The 20,567-nt window shown below is 38.8% G+C and overlaps 1 protein-coding gene across 1 annotated transcript in view; it reads right to left on the reverse strand.

Annotated features, from left to right (window-relative positions):
- LOC105918123 (sodium/hydrogen exchanger 9) overlaps nucleotides 1-20,567 on the reverse strand; it is a 116,206-nt gene that overhangs the window by 77,952 nt on the left and 17,687 nt on the right. The window contains exons 5-6 of the mRNA XM_012853136.3: nucleotides 19,558-19,673; nucleotides 7,853-7,958 (exon numbers count right to left, since the gene is read on the reverse strand). Of these exons, the coding sequence (XP_012708590.2) occupies nucleotides 7,853-7,958; nucleotides 19,558-19,673 (222 nt within the window). The remainder of the gene's footprint in view (nucleotides 1-7,852; nucleotides 7,959-19,557; nucleotides 19,674-20,567) is intronic.

Here is a 20,567-nt window from a genome sequence, read left to right on the forward strand (position 1 = left end):
ACTGGATAGTAGTCTCCAATTGCCGTCCCCGGATGGAGCTTAAGGGAACTAGAGTGACCAGTGTCAAAGCAAAGGAAACCAGAACACAGTGGGTCCTGCACAGTTTTCCCCGTATATCCATGAGGCAACGCTCCAGATCCGGCGCGCAGACCCCATCTTGTTGATCCGAGTTAATCTCTACGTCTCCACAGCGCAGAACTAAACATTAAACAAGTTCTTGGGTGCAGAGAGCAGAGAGAATTGAATGTGTTTGTGCAAATACCGTTGCTGCTCTTGTGCTTTTTGTTTTTGCGTCTTCACTACAATTTTTCCCCAGCTGCCGAAGGAGGAGTGGAAAGGTTCTAGGGGCTTTGAATACTTTTTCAAGGTTTGTTGTAAATGCTCTCTTTCAACTTAAAAACGCCGTTGATGGGTCTAAATCAAGTGCAGTTATTAGAATTACGAACCTTTACTTTTCTTGGTGCAAAGCACTCAGAGGGCATAAATTCCCAGTGTTAATATGCTGAGCTAAGCCCCCCGAGTCCAATTGACTGGCGCTACTCCTAAGTAACACGTGGCCTTCTAAGGAAAAATAAACAGCTTCAGGAAAACAATGCATTCCAAATAGCTTCCCTCACAGACATTGCAGAGCAGTGTGAGAAAGAGGGCTGGTCATAAATATAGCAGCGTAACGTTGTTCTGGCTGCTATCATATTTACACTGTGGGGTGGACGGGGGGGGGGGGTCTTTGACGTGCAAGTCATTGAGCGCAAGCTAAGCCTCACAGGGAAGAAGGAGGGACAGAGAAAGGATCTGATCGACTGTTTATGGCTGAGGAAACGAGGCGAGAGCGGTGAAGCGGGCAAAGACAAGCAGCCGTGGAGGAGACGGACAGAGGCGGCTGCATTTGTGACGATTTCTTTAACCGCGGCGGGGCCGTCTGTCGCAGCACTGCTGGGACTTTGGGTTAGCTGAAACGCACAAAATCTCTCATAGTTCTGATAATATCTTATACATGGGTCCATGACATCAAACAAAGTACCAAAAACTGAGCTTATCGCCAGATATTACTAGACATTATGAATGATGAAGGACTTCTGGTAGATTTTGAGGTTGAATCTGATGCATCTGAGTTGCAAAGAGTTTGACTCCCCTAGTCAAGACAGCCGCTGCCGTAGAAAAGAGCAAACTTCAAGACCTCTACTTGTATAATAAATGAATTGTTAATATTTTCTGATAGTTTGTTGTTCATTTTTAAATGCTGTATTCTGCCTGTATCACATTAAATATAAGACACCATTCAGTTCTAGGAAAGGCCCGCATTTTTAATCTCTAATTGTATTTCTAAACATATTTCTGGATTAAAAAGTGATTATATTTCACTTAAAAAAAATAACCTTATGTCAATCATTACACAAAAAACATCCACAACAATAGATTTCAAGTTAAAAAAAAGTTTAGAACACCTTACTTACTAAGAGTTAGTCTTAGTCTGAAATAGTCTTAATCTGACCCAATCTGTTTAATATGATTTAACTTGACTTTGTAAAGTGCCTTGAGATGACATGTTTCATGATTTGGCGCTATTTAAATAAAATAAAATTGAATTGAAATAATACCAACTTCTTGTACCCATCTACCAGTCTCTGACATCAGCCTGAGGAAAGTTTGCCCCGTTTTCATTTTTAATTCTCAGACAGTCCTTGGTGAATATACGTTAATTTTCGTGTTGCCAGGTCCACTTCTGCTGCAGCTTTATATCTATTTACACATGGTCTCAGATTCTTCTCAAGCACCCTCTGATGCGCGGTCGAATTCATGGTGGATTTCATGATGGTGAGCTGGCCAGGTCCTGCTACAACATCAAAGCACCCTCATTAAGGTATGAAGTTCTTTCCCTGAAGTACTGCATCTGGTTCACGCCAAACATTGCCTCTGTTCTTCTGTCCAGAGAAGATTACACCAGAAGTCTCTGACAAACTTCAGTAGGGCTTTCCTGTTTTTCTTAGCAAGCAAATGTGTCCTCTCTCATACAATGCAAACTTGTGCAATGTCTCACTGATTGTGCAGGAATGCATTTTTGTATTAACATCAGCAAGAGCCTGCTGTAGGTTCTGAAATAAAATTTTAGGCTTTGTTTAGAGTTTTTTTAAGGATCCTGCAGGCTGCTTTCTGGGGAAACTTGCTTGGTTGGTCACAACTAACCATGTTGGTCGTTGTTTTGAATGTCCCCCGCTTGTAGGTTATTTTAAGTATAGTGGAACGGCTGATTTCAATTTCTTTCCACCCATAAGTCTGTCACCAAACTTAAAGCCTGTTGCAGTCTTCTTTCTGAGGGCCTCAAACAGCTGTTTTGATTTAACCATTGTGTTCAATCTCGCTTCAACAGTCAGGAGAGCACCAAGCCTTCTTCAGAATGTTAAGTAATGAGGTTCTAATGAGGTTTTTAGACTGAATCTAAAAAGGCAATATATGAGAGGTATCCTAATTTATCCCACACCATAAAATAGAATTTTGTACAATAGTATTAAACATGTACACAAGCATTATCTTCAGTTTTAATTGTCTGGTTATATTACCTAGTTTTTTTTTTTGTATTGTTAAAGCGATGTCACATTAAGTCCAAACATGTTAGAAAAACGGGTGTCAGGTTTGGTGTAGACGTAGCAGGACCAAAGTGCACAAAAGAGCGTGGAAGATGCATCTTTCAAGTAAATAATTTATTAAATACAAGTAGATGAACTAACAGGCAGGGTTGTCCAAGAAGACGAAGACCAGAAACTGAACCAGAAGCTGACAAGACACAGGGGTAGCATAACAAAGGACTCGGCGAGGAGGGAGAGGAAAATGACAGGTTAAACAGGGGAGGAAGCAGAGGGAAAGGCAGGTGAGAGTAATAGTTCAAGTAAATGGCATAATGGTAATGAGCAGAAGGAGAAATGACAAAGAAAGGAAGAAAACAATCTAAAAATTATACAAAACCACAATACATAAACAGACTGACAAAATAAACTCACTAACTTAACTGAAGACAGGAAAGCTGGAAAATAAGGATCTGACTGAAACAAGAGAAACAACTAAATTCATAGACTAACAAATAACACAAAAAGATGAAAGACTCTGTACTTTGAAAAAACTGTTGCAGTGGTTTCCAGAATGGTATTGACTGTTGTGTATTTTACTTCGTATCAGTATCAAATTTTAAATTTTTGTATTGTGACAACCCTGATTGTATGCTATAGGTAGCCAATTGGACGTCAGGTGATTTTTCTCCATGTTTCTACGCTGTATTTTGTGAGTAACCTTAATCTTCCTAAATAACAGAGTTTAGTGCAGGGGTCTGCAACCTGTGGCTCTGGAGCCGCAAGTGGCTCTTTGGACCTTCCACAGTGGCTCTTAATAACTTTGGCTACAAAATATATTTTTATTATGGTATTTAAATGTAATAATGATAATAAATGCAGGTTTGAGCAGTTGTTTTTCTTGGAATAATTTCTTTTAATTTTTACAACAGAATGATGCTAAAAGTGCCAGTAATATTTAATTTTAAATCAATATTTTTTCATTATGTTGGAGACTATATTTTTTTACATCATTATCCACAAATATCAACATCCCATCCATCCTCTTTTTTTAAACCTCAAAATAGACATGAAAGTGTGTTTCTTTAATGATGATAACATATTTCCTACAGTAGATCTTTATAAAAAATTATAACTTGTCTTTTTTTAAAAGGCCAGGCAACATTTGCAGCTTTGAACTAGTTTAATTCAAGTGGACCGGAGGCAAAATGGCTCTTTAGACTGTAAAGGTTGCAGGCCCCTGGTTTAGTGGTACCTGGGAGTCCTCTGATTTGTTGTTTTATTTGTCACTTTTTTAAGTTACGTTACAGAACTTGGCACTGCTCACTTAGTTCTGCACAACAGAAATCTGCATTTATTCAGGAAAAACTAAATAAAAAAAACACGCTGTATTGGTCCTGGATGCGTGTGTACCAAATTGACAGCACTGCGTTGGTTATTTAATGGTACGAGTCATTAGAGAAAGAGAAAGACACTCACACCTAACTCCCACTTGGAGTCTTCAACAAACAGCTTCCTTCTTTCTCACTCCACAGCAACTGAACTTACAGCATATTTTACTTTATTCCTCTGGTGTAAACTGGAAGGCCTGCAATAGTATATACTGTACTGCAGGGGCATGCTCAGTGGCGCTAACCTGTAGCAGTGGGTTCATATATATGCTTTTTTTCCCCCCCAACAGAAGTAACAAGTGATGCAGCAGTTCTGCAGGAAACAATGTTGGAACTTAAAAAATGTTTCCAACGCATAGACCATTAGTTTTTAGAGCAGCCTAGCTTCAAATGATCACTGAGGATCTTTGATAAGATGACAGGTGTGATGGATGAAACCGGGCCCGTTCTCGTCTGCCCTGGTGTTCTTCACAAACACCTTCCGTGGGATTTACTGAAAGATGCACTGATGCACCACACTAATAGATAGAGATATGTAGAAGTCTTTTTCAAGTCGAAGTCAAGTCTCAGGTCTTTTAGGGGGAAATTTAAGTCAATTCTCATGTATCCAATGACTGAAATAAACATTTTCTCATCAAATCCATCTCTAACCCTTTATTCCTGTAGGTTAAGAATCCAAACCTGTACCATTAGCCCATAGGTGTAATTTATCAGACAATTATCTTTAAATGTATCAATTTTCATAAAAAAATTATGTCATCTTTAACATTTAAATGAGCAGGTAAACAAAACTGCTAAACAGCTGCTTTATGTTTCTCTGAGAACTGAAAAGGTGTAATATCTACCCCTTCAAAGAAAAAGCCATTTCAGAATCAGAATCAGAAATACTTTAATAATCCCAGAGGGAAATTGCTGTTTCAGTACAACCGCTATCACAAAACATCACAAACATTTCAGGGGGAGACGATTTACTGAGGCCTTGCTGCCAAGGAACCGCCTTACACGGTGCCCACATGGCGCTGGCATTACTGTGTGGAAAAATAGAGGCCACAAAAAAAGGAAGGTGGGAGGGAAAAAAACACATCTCATACTTTACCGTATTACAGGATACAGTTTGAGATATCAAAAAACCTCTTGCACAAAAAGCACAAAAAAGACAAGACACATATAGCAGAAGGTAAACATTTATGCTTGACAACATTAAATTCTGTTAACGCTGGATTTCTGAATGAATCAAACAAGGTTTTCTGCTGTTTTTTGTCTTTGTAATGATTAAGTTAACACCTGTTTATCCCACCTTCACACTCTCCACCCCTTTACTACACATTGCACTATACTGGGAAACCATTTTCTAGATCTACATTTATAACCTTTGTTCTCACTTCTAAATTGTAACGATTTTCCCATTTAAGGTATAAAGGCAAAAATTACAACATAATGAACGAGACGAGTGATGAGTAATAGAAAGATTATTTGACTTCTGAATGACTGACACTAGAAGCCATTTCATTTTTGATACTTCCAGTGTCCTTGTAATGACGTTTTTACAACACAGCAAAAGAGTGTCACTGATAAGTTAAAATTATTTTGTTCTAAAATTATCTAAAGTTGTCATCAGAGGCATGTGAATGTGGAAACTGGGTTTTTGGGAGGTTCAGTTTTATCTTGCTTTAAATGCATTTACAGCAAATTAGTTAAACAAATGCAAAAACTAATTATGACCCGCTGTTCGAAAAGAGAAACAATATACACCTAAACTGGGCTGAATTGATTGTATACGTTTTACAGAAAAAAATCTGGAAGCTTCAAGTTGAAATGAGCCAGTAACAGCACAACATCTTTCATCTCCATAGCAGGAGGGTAGGAATCAATCAAGCTGTCACTAATGAGCTCTGCAAATGAAAAGAGAAAATCTATTACCCTCTCTGTGGAAATAAGGACTCCGATTGCGTTAGCACACTTAATTTAGTTGCAAGTCAATTTCTTAAGTGCGCCTTACTGAAGGTTTGCTTCTGCTCGTTTGCAGGACCTGCCTGAGTGACAGCATGGCTGGGGGTTGGTTTCACGTCTGGGAGAGGGCACATCAGCGTACGGCTGAGCTGCTCGCCGAGCTTGTTAGAAATTCCCGTGCCAAGAATGGACATGGCTCGGTAATAAGGCCCAGCTTTGTGTGTGGGGGGCCTCAGCGAACCAGCGAGATGACAGGAGACGGCATGAGGGTGGGTCACGGCACTTTAGGAACAAGCGTGGCACTATGCGACCGTTTGTCTGGGGAGATGGTCAGGCTCCTTGTTGTGCTCTACAGCGCATACCGTGACAACTCGTGATCCGTGAGAATGCAGCAATCTAAATGGACTGCATTAATCCTGCACTCGTCTATGTCCCCAAATAGCCATCTGTTTGTTCGTCTTCTTGACTGGCTGTGTGTAAATAGAGTAGACAATCAACAGGCGAGCATGCGGTGCAAGGGGAAGATGGGACAGCAAATGAAGAAGAATGAGGGGATTGTACAGCGTGGACGAAGGACAAGCTCATAATGTCTAATCCATTAAACTTCCACTAATTTCATGCTGACTTTTCCCTGAATTTGAGTGAGTTTGTGTGATGTAACTCCAGTGGCCGACTTCCTAAATGGGATCTTGACAGTATATATGTGTAACACGTATGTTTAAGAACCCGGGTTTGTTTTGAGTTTTTGGGAATAATGTTAAATTTCGTATAAAACTAACAAAGAACAACAATTGGAATGTGTTCAGATATCCAGTTCACGATGCAAAGCAGAAGGGGACAGTTTTATTCACTTAAAGGTATACTATGCAACCGGGGTTGATTTTCCAGCGAGGCTCCCCCCAGAGGGCGAAAGTAAAAGTGCACTGTCGTAAAGATGCTCAGCTGTTCTAGTTTCTCCTTCAAGCCAGGCGCGGTTGTTTTGAGCTTAGCAGACAGGCGAACGCAATGAAAAGTCGAAAAAAAGCAGCGCTATCTTGGCGAGGCGGCCGCCTCACGCTACCGCCTCGCCAACAAAAAAATAAATAAATAAATAAAAATAATAAAATAATAATAAAAAAACTCGATATGCTTGCATGCTTATTTGACGTTAGCATGCGGTTCTTTGTTGTTGCTTTCGCGCGTGCATATAGTGAATGGCAGGGCAAAAACACATGGAGTTCTCGCCGTAAAGCAAGACCGACTCTCGCAGTCTTGCACGAGACTTCTGAGCCTGTGGGTGCAGGCCGAGGGCTCTTGCAATTGTAAGTGCGGTATTTCCCCCACAGACCACCAGGGCGGCCGAGAAAACCTTTGTTTGAAATGACTCATTTAATCATCCAAAACGGTGTGGAACACATTAATTACCTGAAAAATGTTGCATAGTATGCCTTTAACGTTTTCAAAATAGTTTTCTGAATGGGAGACCAACAACCTTTAGGATAACCAGCCAACACAGGAAGTGATGGACTAATAAGATGGCAACTTAAATTGGATATAAATTCCCAGTTTAGCTGACGGCGGCAGGCGTGATGATGTCACATCCAGAATTAGCATGCCGGCTAACATCAAAGAGATTAGCCGGGGCGTTACTTAGCAACCTCTTTATGTCCCACTTGTACCTTTAATTTTTTTTTATTAACAAAGCTTAATGTATTCTGGGATGCCACGTTTTTACCAGTCCTCCCATGGCACGGGCCAAAGAATTAGGTAGTCCAATGCGTCGCACTGAGGCAGTTTTTCTGCTTTGCCCAATCACCGTTTTCCTTTACAGCTGGCAGCTTCCAGTCAGTCTTCCTCCACCCCCACACATACGCCTCCGCGCTGCCAGCTGGAGGATTCCTCGCGCCCACACAATTAAACCAGGAAATGTACTTATACCAGGGGCACACACGAGCGCGAGGAGGTACTCACTGTGTCAAGACTATGGCAACGGCGTCATTAAGGACGCTCTCGCCGAACAGGAGGGTGTGCAGATCCGAATCCACGCGTAGGTCTGATAACAGCCCGAGGACAGAGACTTTAAAAAGACAAACAAAAGAGAAATTGCTCTTAAAGATTGCAGGGTGCTAAAACAACACAGACATCAAGAGAAAAAGTAATTAACTAAATTACTCGGCCAAGATGCAGAGTAATTCGGAAACCCTGCTGCAATAAACAGTGGAGAGCAGGGGAGGTAACATCCCTGTGACAATAAAAACTAATGGGAAAAGTCAATTCCCTGAGATCAGGAAGACGAAAATGTCTGAAACTCTAACAAAGCAAATACTGTTCAACCTACATCCAACTAAAAACACATGCAATCATGAAGTCTAATCATAATAATGTTAAAGTACCAGAAAATTAAATCATCGAATCAGTTATTCTCTCCTTAGAGTGTTTATGGGGGATTTTTGTAAATATAAACATATTCCTTCATGTTGACATTTACTGATAAGTTAGAGTGGCAAATTAAAACCTACTCATAAATACTACCTATAATTTTATACGATATGCATTCTTTTGTAATAATTACTAATTTAATTTTAGAAATGCTCGCTCTTGAGATCAAATTCTCCATTTTTAATGGCATCCAGCCCCCTCCACAACTACAGGTGAAGATTGAAAAAAAAATATTTGACATACAATAAATTCATCTCCATTTGTAACATGAGTTCTTAGAGCAAACTAACTCTTACCAGAGACCGTTGGGACACATGAACCACACTTGTAAACGCTTCATCGACTCCCACAGATTTGGCACTTCTGAGGTTTTCAACCTCTCATTTTCATAAAATAATACGTTTTTTTGACATGGTGTTTTAGCTCAACAAACTGAAAAATGATTGTGGGACTTATGGCTGTAGATGTTAACCTAAAATAATGGGCATGATTGATTTTTCTGGGCTTTTGTAACAAAGAGCAGATGTCAAACTGACAAATGTTGCCTTTGTAAAAAAAAAAAAAAAAAAAAAAAAAACTATTAGTAATGTTAAAAACTTATCACAGCACATTTGTGAGAAAGAAAGTAACATTTATATGCGTGGAAATTTTGTGGATCCATTGAATATAAATCTAAAAAGTAAAAGATGAAAATACTGGTATTTGTAGACTTTGATTCTATGTTTTCAGAGTAGAGATGCACCAATCAACTGCACAGAAAAATATTCCCTCAGTTGACTCTGGTCGATGATCGGTATGTCAGATGATGAAATGTCTGTATTTTTTCCTATTCCTCAAATGCATCAAATCTAAGAACTCACAGTAGTTTTAGTCAACAAACACACCAACTATTGCTATTCAGTCCAGTTTAATAATGCTTTATGCATTTGATAGAAATGTGTTTAGAAATAATTTTACCTATTTTATTCAGACTGCTCTTTGTCTGTATATGTTTTGGTTTGGCGTCCCGTATTAATTTTAGTTCCAGCATCTGGACTCAGGACTTAACTCCTGAGTATGGTTTGTATACCTCTACTGTAGGATTTCTGATGTTACTCTAGTTCTTAACATGTTATTACATGTTATTACATATCAATGGGCTTATTTTTCTAACTCAATTTCCTATTTTTCACACCTTCAAATGTGTTTAAATGTTAGAAAGAATGCAATTAAAAATGGAGGTGTTAAATCTACTCGCAACAGCAAAAAGTCCCACTGCAAAATAACTGATTTTCTCCTTTGATTTGTCTTAATCCTCACTTTACAGAGTATCACACTTTTCTCATTATGAGGACTAAATGTGCTCCTGTTCGACATTGTGGTGCTACTTGCTGAACATGAATACACATGTGTTCCTTAGCTTGGAGCATTTCAGCAGTTTATTAGGAAGGAAGATAACAACTGGGACTCTTGCGATGAGAGGGATGCTGAGGGAAGAGCAAGACGGGAGGGAGGCTGGCGCTGCAGAATCAGCTGATTAAAACATGCAGAAGAAGCCAATTACAGCCTAATGTGAATGAACTGCTGGCAAACAGCTCCCCGCTTTGATAAGATGCGCTCACTACTTGACATTCATCGCTACATATTTGAAATCCTCGCACAGGTGTGTCTTGAATAATGATGTTAGGTGGCTCTGACGTTCTAGATGTCAATGTAAAAACGTATTTAAACGGAAAGTTGTTACACACGCCAGCTGCTGTTCTGAGCTTACGGTGTGTGTGTAACGGAGACGAGATCAGACATGAATTATCACCAAATTACACGTTCAGCCTCCCTTAGTCAAATTATTCAATAATCATAAGTCGGTAATGATAAGTCAATAATTATTGCCCACGGAATATTGGAGCAAACAAAGTCTTCACTGCAGCACAGTTTGAGCTAACAGTTTATTATAAAACACTATAGTCACGTCTAAAGTCATTGAACAGCATACAAGTTTACCATGCAGATTGCCTGAGTCCTAATAAAGCAACTTCCACTTATTTGTTCTAATACAGTCATCAGCAGTCTGTGATCAAGAATAAGTGCTACTCAAATGGTGCAGCTATAACCCAATCAAAATTGTACTTAATCTCACACAACACTTAGATCCTCTTTATTTGCTGATGATACTGACTCGCCTCAGCATGCACAATGCTTTGAAACTGACAACGTGACTTACCTTTAATTATCTGACCACTTAAGGACACTCATAAACCATTTAAATATTATTTTCAGACAGCCAATCGATGCTAGAAATGGTGACATGGCAGCTAAAGTAACACACCCCATCTTGCCTCAGCAGAACAGTAGGAGTTTCACAGCCTTGATCTCAGTATACATGCACTATTCCGAACTGGACAAATAAACTCCAAATGCACCTTTTAAAAATATGCCAGCATACATGACAGAATAACAATGATTGAGTTGTATCTTGTTGTTGTTTTTTTAGCAAAAATTACCAAATTCTTTGAAATGAAATACATAAAAAAATGTTTTCCCCAGTAAATGTAATCAAATTAAACACAGCATTAAAAAAAAAAAAAATCAGAGACATTAGTAAATTTAATTTTTGAATTTTTACATATTTTTGCCAGGGGTGCTTGCAGATGCTGTTCAGAACTGCAGGACGAGATGAACGTTGACACTGAGTTTCAGGAAGAATCCTGATACTAATAAAAGTTGCCTGTTATCTCCACATAAACACTTGATTAATCTTCTGAGGAGTATCAGCAATAAAATACATCCTTTACTGGAGGTTTTGTTTTCCATATCGTATCATATTACATTCGGCCTACTATCACGTTGGATGTAGAGTCGCGTGACCTGGTATAGCACTGTGCTGGTAATATATGACAAGATAGTCAAGATGAAACAGGCCCCAAGTGGATTCAAATCCCATCTGATGGGACCATAGTGCATAAGTATTCCACAGATTTAGCCGCAGCGAGGTTTGTGATCTGAATAAAGAGTCAGTTCTAATAGTAATGTTTGGCCCCGTGGGAAAATAACAGGTCAGCGAGGGGGGCACGACAGACAGGAAATGAGCAGACTGACAATAGCCAGACAACTGCCTCCAGACATATTTTGACAGATCTGGCTCTTTGGTCTTTGACGGGCTTAGAGTTCTTCTGAGTTCAGGGCCTGGAGTCAGGATTGTTCCATCTCCCCGCTCCCCATAAATGCCTGGCTGGTGCAAGCGTGTCATGCACCACTTACGCTGCTACACAAAAAGAAGAAGAAGAAGAAGAAGAAGACGATGGCGACGTGAAACAAAAACACACACACACACACACAAAACCATCCTCTCTCCTCACACATGGAGGTTGGCAGCGTTGTCATGGCAGCCGGTCCTACAGCTGTCAAGTGTTTGTCAGTTTCCACAGCAACGCCATAAGGTAGACAGTAGACAATTATTTCCAACATAACACAGTTGAGAGGGTCGAAGCAGTCTTATTAGGTCAAATTATCGCCGCTGCGGACGTTTAACAGAGACAAAGGCTGAAAGCAGAAAGCAGGGGATTTGCCTGCTTATCTGAGTAAATTAGGCAGACATGATGCTCAATGTGATGCAAACTAAGGAGTTAAGGGGAATCACTCCAACCCAGGCGTGTCCGAAAAGTGTCAAGTCAAAAGTACTCGAGGGTGAAAAAAAAATCGAATTTAAAGAAATAAATGACCAACAAATTATGTTGTGATATTTGTTCTATACCCATCTCGAAAAATATGAGCATGCAATATTTTTAATTAAACAAATGAATCAGTTTTTCTGTAGGAAAGGGAAGTGCAAATCATTGTAGATTCAACAAAAGGGTTATGCACATTTGCCTTTTTAGCAGACGGTCATCCAGTTTTCAGATTCATTTGGTCTCGATTAAAAAAAAACAAACAAAAAAAAAACGGTCTTTTCTCAGCAGGAGAAACAGGACATTGGTCAGTCTTTCCTTTTAAACAATTGAATTAAAGGCACATTTTGGTGCACCAAAGCCTGCAACTGAATAAAAGTCATTGGATAGATCTAGTCCTGTTTACTATGAAATTAAAGAGAATGTAAAATTGTGGTTATTAAAAGATAAATATTTGTGTTGTACCTCACATTTTTAATTGTGAAAGAATTCTAACTTGTCTGTAACAATTTTACTCTATTTCAATATAAAAAAAAGTCTCCACATGCATCAACCACCAGTGCTGGTGGGACAAATCATTCTTGAATAGCAGTTGGGGGACGGACAAAATGAGACCAGGGGCCACAAATTGTCCCCGGGCCGCACTTTGGACACCCCTGCTATAACGTGTCAAGCTCTAAATGGTTAAAGTATAAGTATAAGCTTTTAAGATTGCTGATAGGCAGTTTTACAACTCCAGAGGAGTTAACATAAAAGCTTTTTTAAATCCATATTTAATGGTGGTACTTTTGAAAAGTCAATGCCACAGCTGCATTAGAACAGCTGTCAGTGAGCTCAGTCTGCGGAGGCAGAGAGGATTTAGCAGAGATGCTAAACGATCGTCTCACAAAATTAAGCCTCTAAATCTTTAGACGAGTTCAAGCAAATGCTGTTTTGGGAATTTTGCTCAAAGTAACTTTTAAGTCACGCATCTAATAGTGTTCAAGTCTTCCCGAGTATAGATGTCCTGGTCTGGTGCTTTCTGCGTTTCATGACAAAACTAAGGATTTAAAGAAGAATATGTTTCTTCATTGTCAGTAAAACTATGCCACTGATTTATTGGACCAGGTCCAACCTTTTTTAGTAACAAACTTTGGAAAAATCATTAACATTAGTTTGATGTTGTTGATTTTTTCTTTTTTAGGCTGGAGTGGCTGTACAACTGCTATGATTTTTAAAAACTGAAATTGGACACACAAGTTTAAACTGAATGCAAATATTATCCAATGCAGGATTACAAGTACAAAGGGCCAAACATATACATATAATCTCAATATTATTGTGCTGTTTTTTTATTTTTATTTTTTTAAGCAAGTTGGAGAGCAGCCCTCGAAAAAGCTTCTGGCAGACTCCTGGCAGGTTGAGAGAGTTGGCAGAAATGGTAGAGCTCATTCTAATTGGTTGCTTTTCTGGCACTGACCTGGCTTTCTAACATATTTTATTTTATAATTTGCTTTTTTAAATATTATGCATTTAAAAAAAGTTTAAGCTTGTTAGCCTGTTTTATGTTTTTCTAGTTCAACCCAGTTTTGATCCGGGTTTTGGATCACCTTCCTGTGGGAAAACCCTATTCTGACCCTGCAAAATGCCAGAAACTTGGGTAGAATCGGTTGTTATGGCAGGAGGATGATTCCAAACATACATCTGACTACACAGAGGTTAGGGTCATGTTGTTGTGTTTAAAATTTAATATCAGGGCTGCTTTTGACATTTGGCACTCTGTTGGAAGGGAAGTGAAAATTTATCACGTCAAGGAATATTCAAGGATATATATATATATATATATATATATATATATATAAATAAAATAGTATATATTTATGGTCTGGGATGAATTCAAAGTATGTGGTGCTCAGGCGAAAACCTGTGTGCACTGTTAATGTGAGGAGAATCACAAAAATCCAAACTCTGAGATGAAAGGAAAGCCCGTGAAACTGCAAAGTACTCATGTTAAGCGAGACCTTCACCGACCTTTAGTAACCATCCCAGAGGCTATAAACGCAGCACAGCAGGCCTCCCCTCCGTTTGATCTGAACTATTGGTCTTATATTTAAATCTGGTGAGAAAATTTCGACCGAGTACAAAACTGGAGATTTCATAAAACCAATTGATGCATACTAACAAGGAGCATCAAAGCATGTTCTTTCTAACAACCTATTGGGATTCAAAAGTGAATATGCCCCTTTTGCCAACAACCAGATTAAAAGGTCTTATTCCACCGCTACAAACCTTTTTTCAATATTATGTGTATTTTTGACAAAAGATACACACAGTAACCCCAGCTAAAGAGTTACTGAGCGAGTTTTGAAGAAAAAGGTGCAAATCTATGTAAGGAGAAAACAAAAGTATTTGAAAACTTGCCCAAGGTTGCCTGCAGCTTAATGGCGTTCTGCTTGAAAGTAAGAAATCAGGCAAAGCGCAGCAGGGATATCGAGAGGATTTAATGGATTAAATCTTAAAACTTAGAAACTGGTACCCAATATATACCTCATATAACTTCAAATTATGGCAGAATTAATTTTAGTCCCTTTTACCTTTTAGATTACGGTAACATTAGATTTACATTTTCACATTCAAGATAATATATGATTGTATAATTGGCAATTGTATAAGGTCCCTCTAGAAAGGAATTGGCTGTAGAACAACTCTTTTTAATGTTTTGCATGCTGATATGAAAAACAATTTGGCATTCTTAATTGTTTCCAGATGGAGGTACGAAGCCTCAAGCCTCGCAACAGTTACACCGTGTCAAAAATAACAGCTGAACAGTAAACAAAGCAGCTCAGCCAAGCAAGAGACTTCAACGTTAGTCACCACAAACCTAAATAAAATTAGAGGGCAGAACCCAAAGTGAAATATGTGGTTCAGGAAGCCAACATTAGACAGTTTGCTCAAAAAATAGGGGTCCCATGCAAGGTCAATTTCAAATTTTGACAGTCTACAAACCAGTCATGCTCTAAAACAGGAATCACCAGCATGGGGGCCCGGGGCACCAAGTAGCCCCCAAGGACAACAAAGAAATCACAATCCACCAGTGAGCTGCATCTAAAACTTAATTTTATTCCGTTACTCTTCCTGTTTATTCACACTTGCATTTATATATATATATATATATATATATATATATTTAAAAATGACAGTATCTACAACAAAGCATGAAAAATGTGTTTATTTTACATAAAACAAAGGCGAACTCTGACACTTCAGTACCGGTAGCCCCCCGTATGACACAACACCAAAGAAGTAGCTCTCAGTTTCAAAAAGGTTGGTGAGCCCTGCTCTAAAATATTTGTTTAACTGCACCAACCTTTTCTTTTTTACCTAAACATTTTGAGACGTTTCAGGTAAGTGGTCAGGTGAGGGCGGTTCAGCTCCTTAAAACCTAGAACATCATGACTAGATAATGTTGAACCCCAAGTAACCTCTACAAATTATGAAATAATAATTATTTATGTATACAGTGCCATGCAGAAACATCCATACTGTTTAAACTTGTTCCCTTTCAGCCCTTTGCTCATCTCATCTGTCCTCGCTGAAGTAAAACCTCCCCCTAGCACGATGCTGCCACCACCAGGTTTATCTGGGAGGATGTTGGGTTCAGAATGATGTGCAGTCTTAGCTTTAAGCTAAGCATTTTGCAGGCCAGCAGCTATTTCATAAAATAAGGCTGATTTGTGTAACGAAGGACCAACATTCATGCCGTTGATTCTGCCATCCCAAATGTGGATCTCTGCAGCTCCTGGTTGGGTTGGTTTTGCGTCTCACTCTTTCCATTTTTCAGAAGACACACTGAAGAGTGCTCAGTGAGATTTTCAGACCATGCATCACTCCTCATCCACTTCTTCATCACACTACTTTGTGGCGGTCTATAGCATTAAATCCTATCATATGCATTATAAAATATGAGAAAAGTTAAGTTAAGGTAAGAAAACTCTTACATTCCTTGTACATTCCTAAACCGGGTAATATCTGATTGTAGGTAACTTGTGGATATGATCAAATGTGAAATCTTGTTGAAGGTCAGTTTAAAGCTAAAAAGTATGCTAACAGAGGGCTGAATTGGAGTCAAAATCTCCTCTTCAAAGGTCTGGGTGCTCGTTTTAAAATATTTTGACCGCCCAGTACAGAGCCTATGGGTCTGGCAATTTTAGGCATTCAGTTCGTGGGCATTCAGTTTGAGTCTAATCAAAGTGACGAGTGCAGAGGGGTCAAAACGAATGAGCACAGCGTGGCATTGCAAAGTATTGCCTCTCAGTGCGACAGCTAAACCTCAATCTAAATCCTGCTTTTGATGCTCACCAAGATCGCTTATTGGTATAAATAATTCATCTGCACCAAGAACTCTATTGTCGTCAGAGTCACTTCATTACAGAATGTCCTGAGGAACACAGAGAGAAAGCAAAGCAATCTGCTCTATTTTTTTTTTTGCAACAGTTTTGCATACCATTTGCTTTATTTCTGCTCTAGATGCACTAAAAAGATTGCAGTAAGCACATGCAGAGAGCTCCAGGTATTCCTCAAGAAACAAACAAAAATACAACTGACCGTATCAGGAGGGTTGTTTTTAATGCACAGCTGCGTAAAGTGAACGATCCCTGGAAGTTTTATCCCTTTAACTGGTAAATTCAAAGAAAGACAGAACAACACTGCACAAACAGAACTAAAAATAAGTAACATTTTCTTGAAATTAGTGCATTTGTCCTTGATTTGAGCAGGTAAATAAGATTATCTGCCAATGGACTCAGTATTTTTTACCCCTAAAATAAGATAATTAGATATAATGCACTTGAAATAAGGTGATGGAGATGAGTTCTTCCTATTTTAAGTGCAAAAATCTTATTCCATTGGCAGATTATTTTATTTACCTGCTCAAATAAAGTATAAATACACTAATTTCAAGAAAAATGTACTTATTTTTAGTTCCATTTTTACAGTGAAGTCAGAAATGAAATACATCAGAATGTAAAATTATTAAAAGTAGTATGAACAGATTTGCACCTTTCTAACGTCGGATTGATTATAGGCAGCTATTTTTTCACTTAATGATAAAAGAGGTCTTTGGTTTCCATCGCACGGTGTGGCCTATGTGTTCACATGCAAGCTCCTCTCACTGTCACCTCCCTGCAAGAGAGGATCAATTCTCCCTTCTGTGACAACCCTGCCCTGCCTCCGCAAAGATAGCAGTGCGGCAGCTGAGTACTTCCCCCTTTTTAATGTCCTGCATTCAAATTGTGACTAAATGAATAAATCAATGTTTATTTACTTCAAACTAAGATTTTGAGCAAAAAGAAGAAAGAAAGAAAATATACAAAAATAAGCCAGAAAAGGAGTGGGAAGAAGTATAAACTTGTTAACTCCCACCCCCTTTGTCACACTATGATTTACTGCAGTAATACATGTCCCTATAGTTGTAATATACAGTTTACACAAATACACAAACAATAAACTGCACCAATCTACACAAACAAATTTCATAAACATCATCAACTTCACAGTAAATATGCCATTTACTAATAAACGATTGCTATAGAGATGTCAATCAATCAATCAATCAATCAGTCAAAGTTTATATATATGGGACTTTTCAACAATCGATATGGTGCACAAAGTGCTTTGCAAGCTAAAATACAAACCAAAAGATCCCGAGACAAAATAGAGAAAATATTAAAATGTATTGGAAAAAGAGATAAAAACTAAAAAAAAGTGCATAACAGCACAATTCATAACAGTTTTAAGAGCTCTATAGAAAAATAAAACCACAAAATTAACAAAAGTCATCCACAGTTGAACAGCTAGGAGTGAAAGGCATGTCTGAACAGATGTGTTTTTAGCTGTGATTTAAAGACTCCCAGCTCAGTGATGGATCGTAGCTCTGGTGGTAAAGCGTTCCACAACTTAGCAGCAAAAACAGCAAAAGAATGATCACCCCATCAGATGTGTATTACCAAGTTCCACATTACCACTGAAAATATGTTACAACAGTACGCTTCATAAATATATGTGTGTAGGGCTGCATACACACGCATACATGCATGCATTGATAACTAAAAGAGTTATACAATATACTGCAACCTAATGCAATCTGTCTTCCTCCTTGTACCTATTGAACACGTTTCTTGTATGTACTTTTTAACTGAATAGTATTATTAGTTTGTCTAATTTGCTCCATAATTTCACTCCACAATTTCAGATGCACACATTAAAGCTGACTGCGCATGCTGTGTTTTGAAGTCGAGTTCAACTCTCAAACCACAACCTTCTCTGTCACTGAATAGTCTTTGCAAATTGGTTGCAAATGGCATTTTTGGAGTTGATTAAATCCGTAAGCGTCATGGTGCGCCAGTTCAACAACAAGGGTTTTGTGTGAGCCAAATATTCTGCATGACTGATTATGCTGCTTGCAATTTGTTTTTGTTTTGAAGAACGTATAATGGCTGTAGATTACCTCTGAATGTGTCCCTAAATCTCTGCAGAGTAGGTCAAATATGGAAAATTACCCAACAGCTTTCAGCGGGTGGTATTTTCTCCCCATCACAACAGCCTTGGTGTTTTGAGAACATGACGTTATTTCCTCTGGCTGTAATTTACAGTAAGATACATGAGCGTGGATGAAATGTCCCCTAAAACCCTTGCATAATTCCCAATTTAACTGTGCGCTAAAAATAATACGCAGCATAAGCTATTTCCTTTGTAGAGCTATTTCATGAGCCTGTTGTCTCCTTTTCTCTACTTATAGACTGTAGGTCATTTGCAAACATTTAGCCCATGCAAATAACTTAGTAGATTTGTGTTTTATGGAAGTTAGGTCCAAACCTAAATAAGCTACGGCGAGGCCTTCAGTCGTATTTATTCTCAAAAGTTTGAGATGTATTCAAAAGTTTGGAAATTAAATTATGTTGCTTTTTAATCTCAGTATTACATTTTACTAATGAAAACAAGAAGAGGAGGCAGTGTTTCTCGTTAAATAAGTTTAAAAAAAGTTAAAAACCAAAATAACTATTAGGTAAAACAAAAACCCACTTGTGATTTGGTAAAATGAAACTAAATCTGGTCATCTTAATATAAGTAATTATAAAAAATCCCTTTAGATTTCCAGAGTTTAAGGTTTGTATCTTTTAAATAATGGAGAAAGACATACAATCTGAAATATATATTTTTTTCCAATACTAAATGTTCACTTTTTCATTGTTTTCAAGACTTAGAAAATGATTAAATGATTCAACATTTGTGGTTCCAGTTTTTAAGAGTCTGTAGAAATCCTGTGAAACACTTCTTGAGCACAAAATCAACATAAATGCTGCAGAAAAAAGTAACAAGAATAAGTGAAGCGTTGTGACATATGGTGGATCTGGAATTTCTGTTCCAAGTAATATTTTTATATCCGCTGAGCTTCCTTTCACACATTTACAGTAAATCATTTTCCCTTCCTCTTGTTCTGTGGGATGTGTGGAGCAGCAATATCGTAGATTCATATCGGTATAAAGCCAGATCAGTGCAGCAGGTAGAGAGGATAAAAACTTTGTTTCCTGAAGGTTTTTTCCGGAGGTCACCTACCAGGGTCAGTGGCTGACATGATTGCACCAAACAGGAGGCAGTCAGTGAGGGAGAACTCTCCATCTGCTGCCCGTTCCAGAAGCACCATGAGTCGGGTGAAGCCGTAGACACAGGCCCTGGTATTGGGATCAAACAGACGGGAGTAAAACACACTGCGGTCATCTTTCTGGAAGGGCAGGCAGGTGCAAACCTATCAGTCATCCTGCTAAACGCAGCAGGGCTTCTTCCCCCCCTCAAGTAGCCAGGCTAATGGGGCTAGACACAGCCAGCAGGCGAGCTGACCCCTTTCCAGATAATAATGCCCAATACAAACACAACAACCCTTTTTTTTTCTATTTTAAGGCTACAGACTATATTTGCACTTCGGTTTTGAATTAAGCACTAATTTGATGCAGAGCGAAATCTCCATATGTGCAGTGGTCGCAATGTAAAGTTTGAGCAGACTTTGTGAAGGGCATCGTGACAGAATAATACAGATAAAAAAAATGTCTTATCATCCCAGGAGCCGGACTGTTGAATTAATCTCAAACTCCGACTGTCCCCAGCTTTATCTAGCCTATGAAAGTACTGCACTGTGAAGGCAAGAAAAAAAAAAAAAAAAAACACTTTTCCATTCTGCATTCATAACTGCAGACCAGCTCCTGAATTGTAACCGAGGTGTGTTAAGTGCTAATCCAGTTAGCAAAGACATCCCATAATAATCGATATGCCACTGAGCACTCGCTGTCACCTCATTACCATGGAGCTGGCACACAGCTCTGTCCCTATGGTCAGGATTTAAAGCACTGTCCTCAGGTTGAACAACATAAGCTGCCTTATTCATGCATCTTAAGGGGAGATTTGAGGTTAGGGTGATTGCTCTTCCACTGGTGGGGTGTTTGTTTGTGTGCATGCACACAGACACATACATGTGCATGCCAGGTAGAGAAAGACAGAGTCAGAGCCACAGGCACACACACACACACACACACACACACACATGGTGAGAGGCAGGCAGGAGAGTATCTGGC

The sequence above is a fragment of the Fundulus heteroclitus genome, chromosome 21 (genome assembly GCF_011125445.2).
Source record: "Fundulus heteroclitus isolate FHET01 chromosome 21, MU-UCD_Fhet_4.1, whole genome shotgun sequence".
Taxonomy (NCBI): domain Eukaryota; kingdom Metazoa; phylum Chordata; class Actinopteri; order Cyprinodontiformes; family Fundulidae; genus Fundulus; species Fundulus heteroclitus.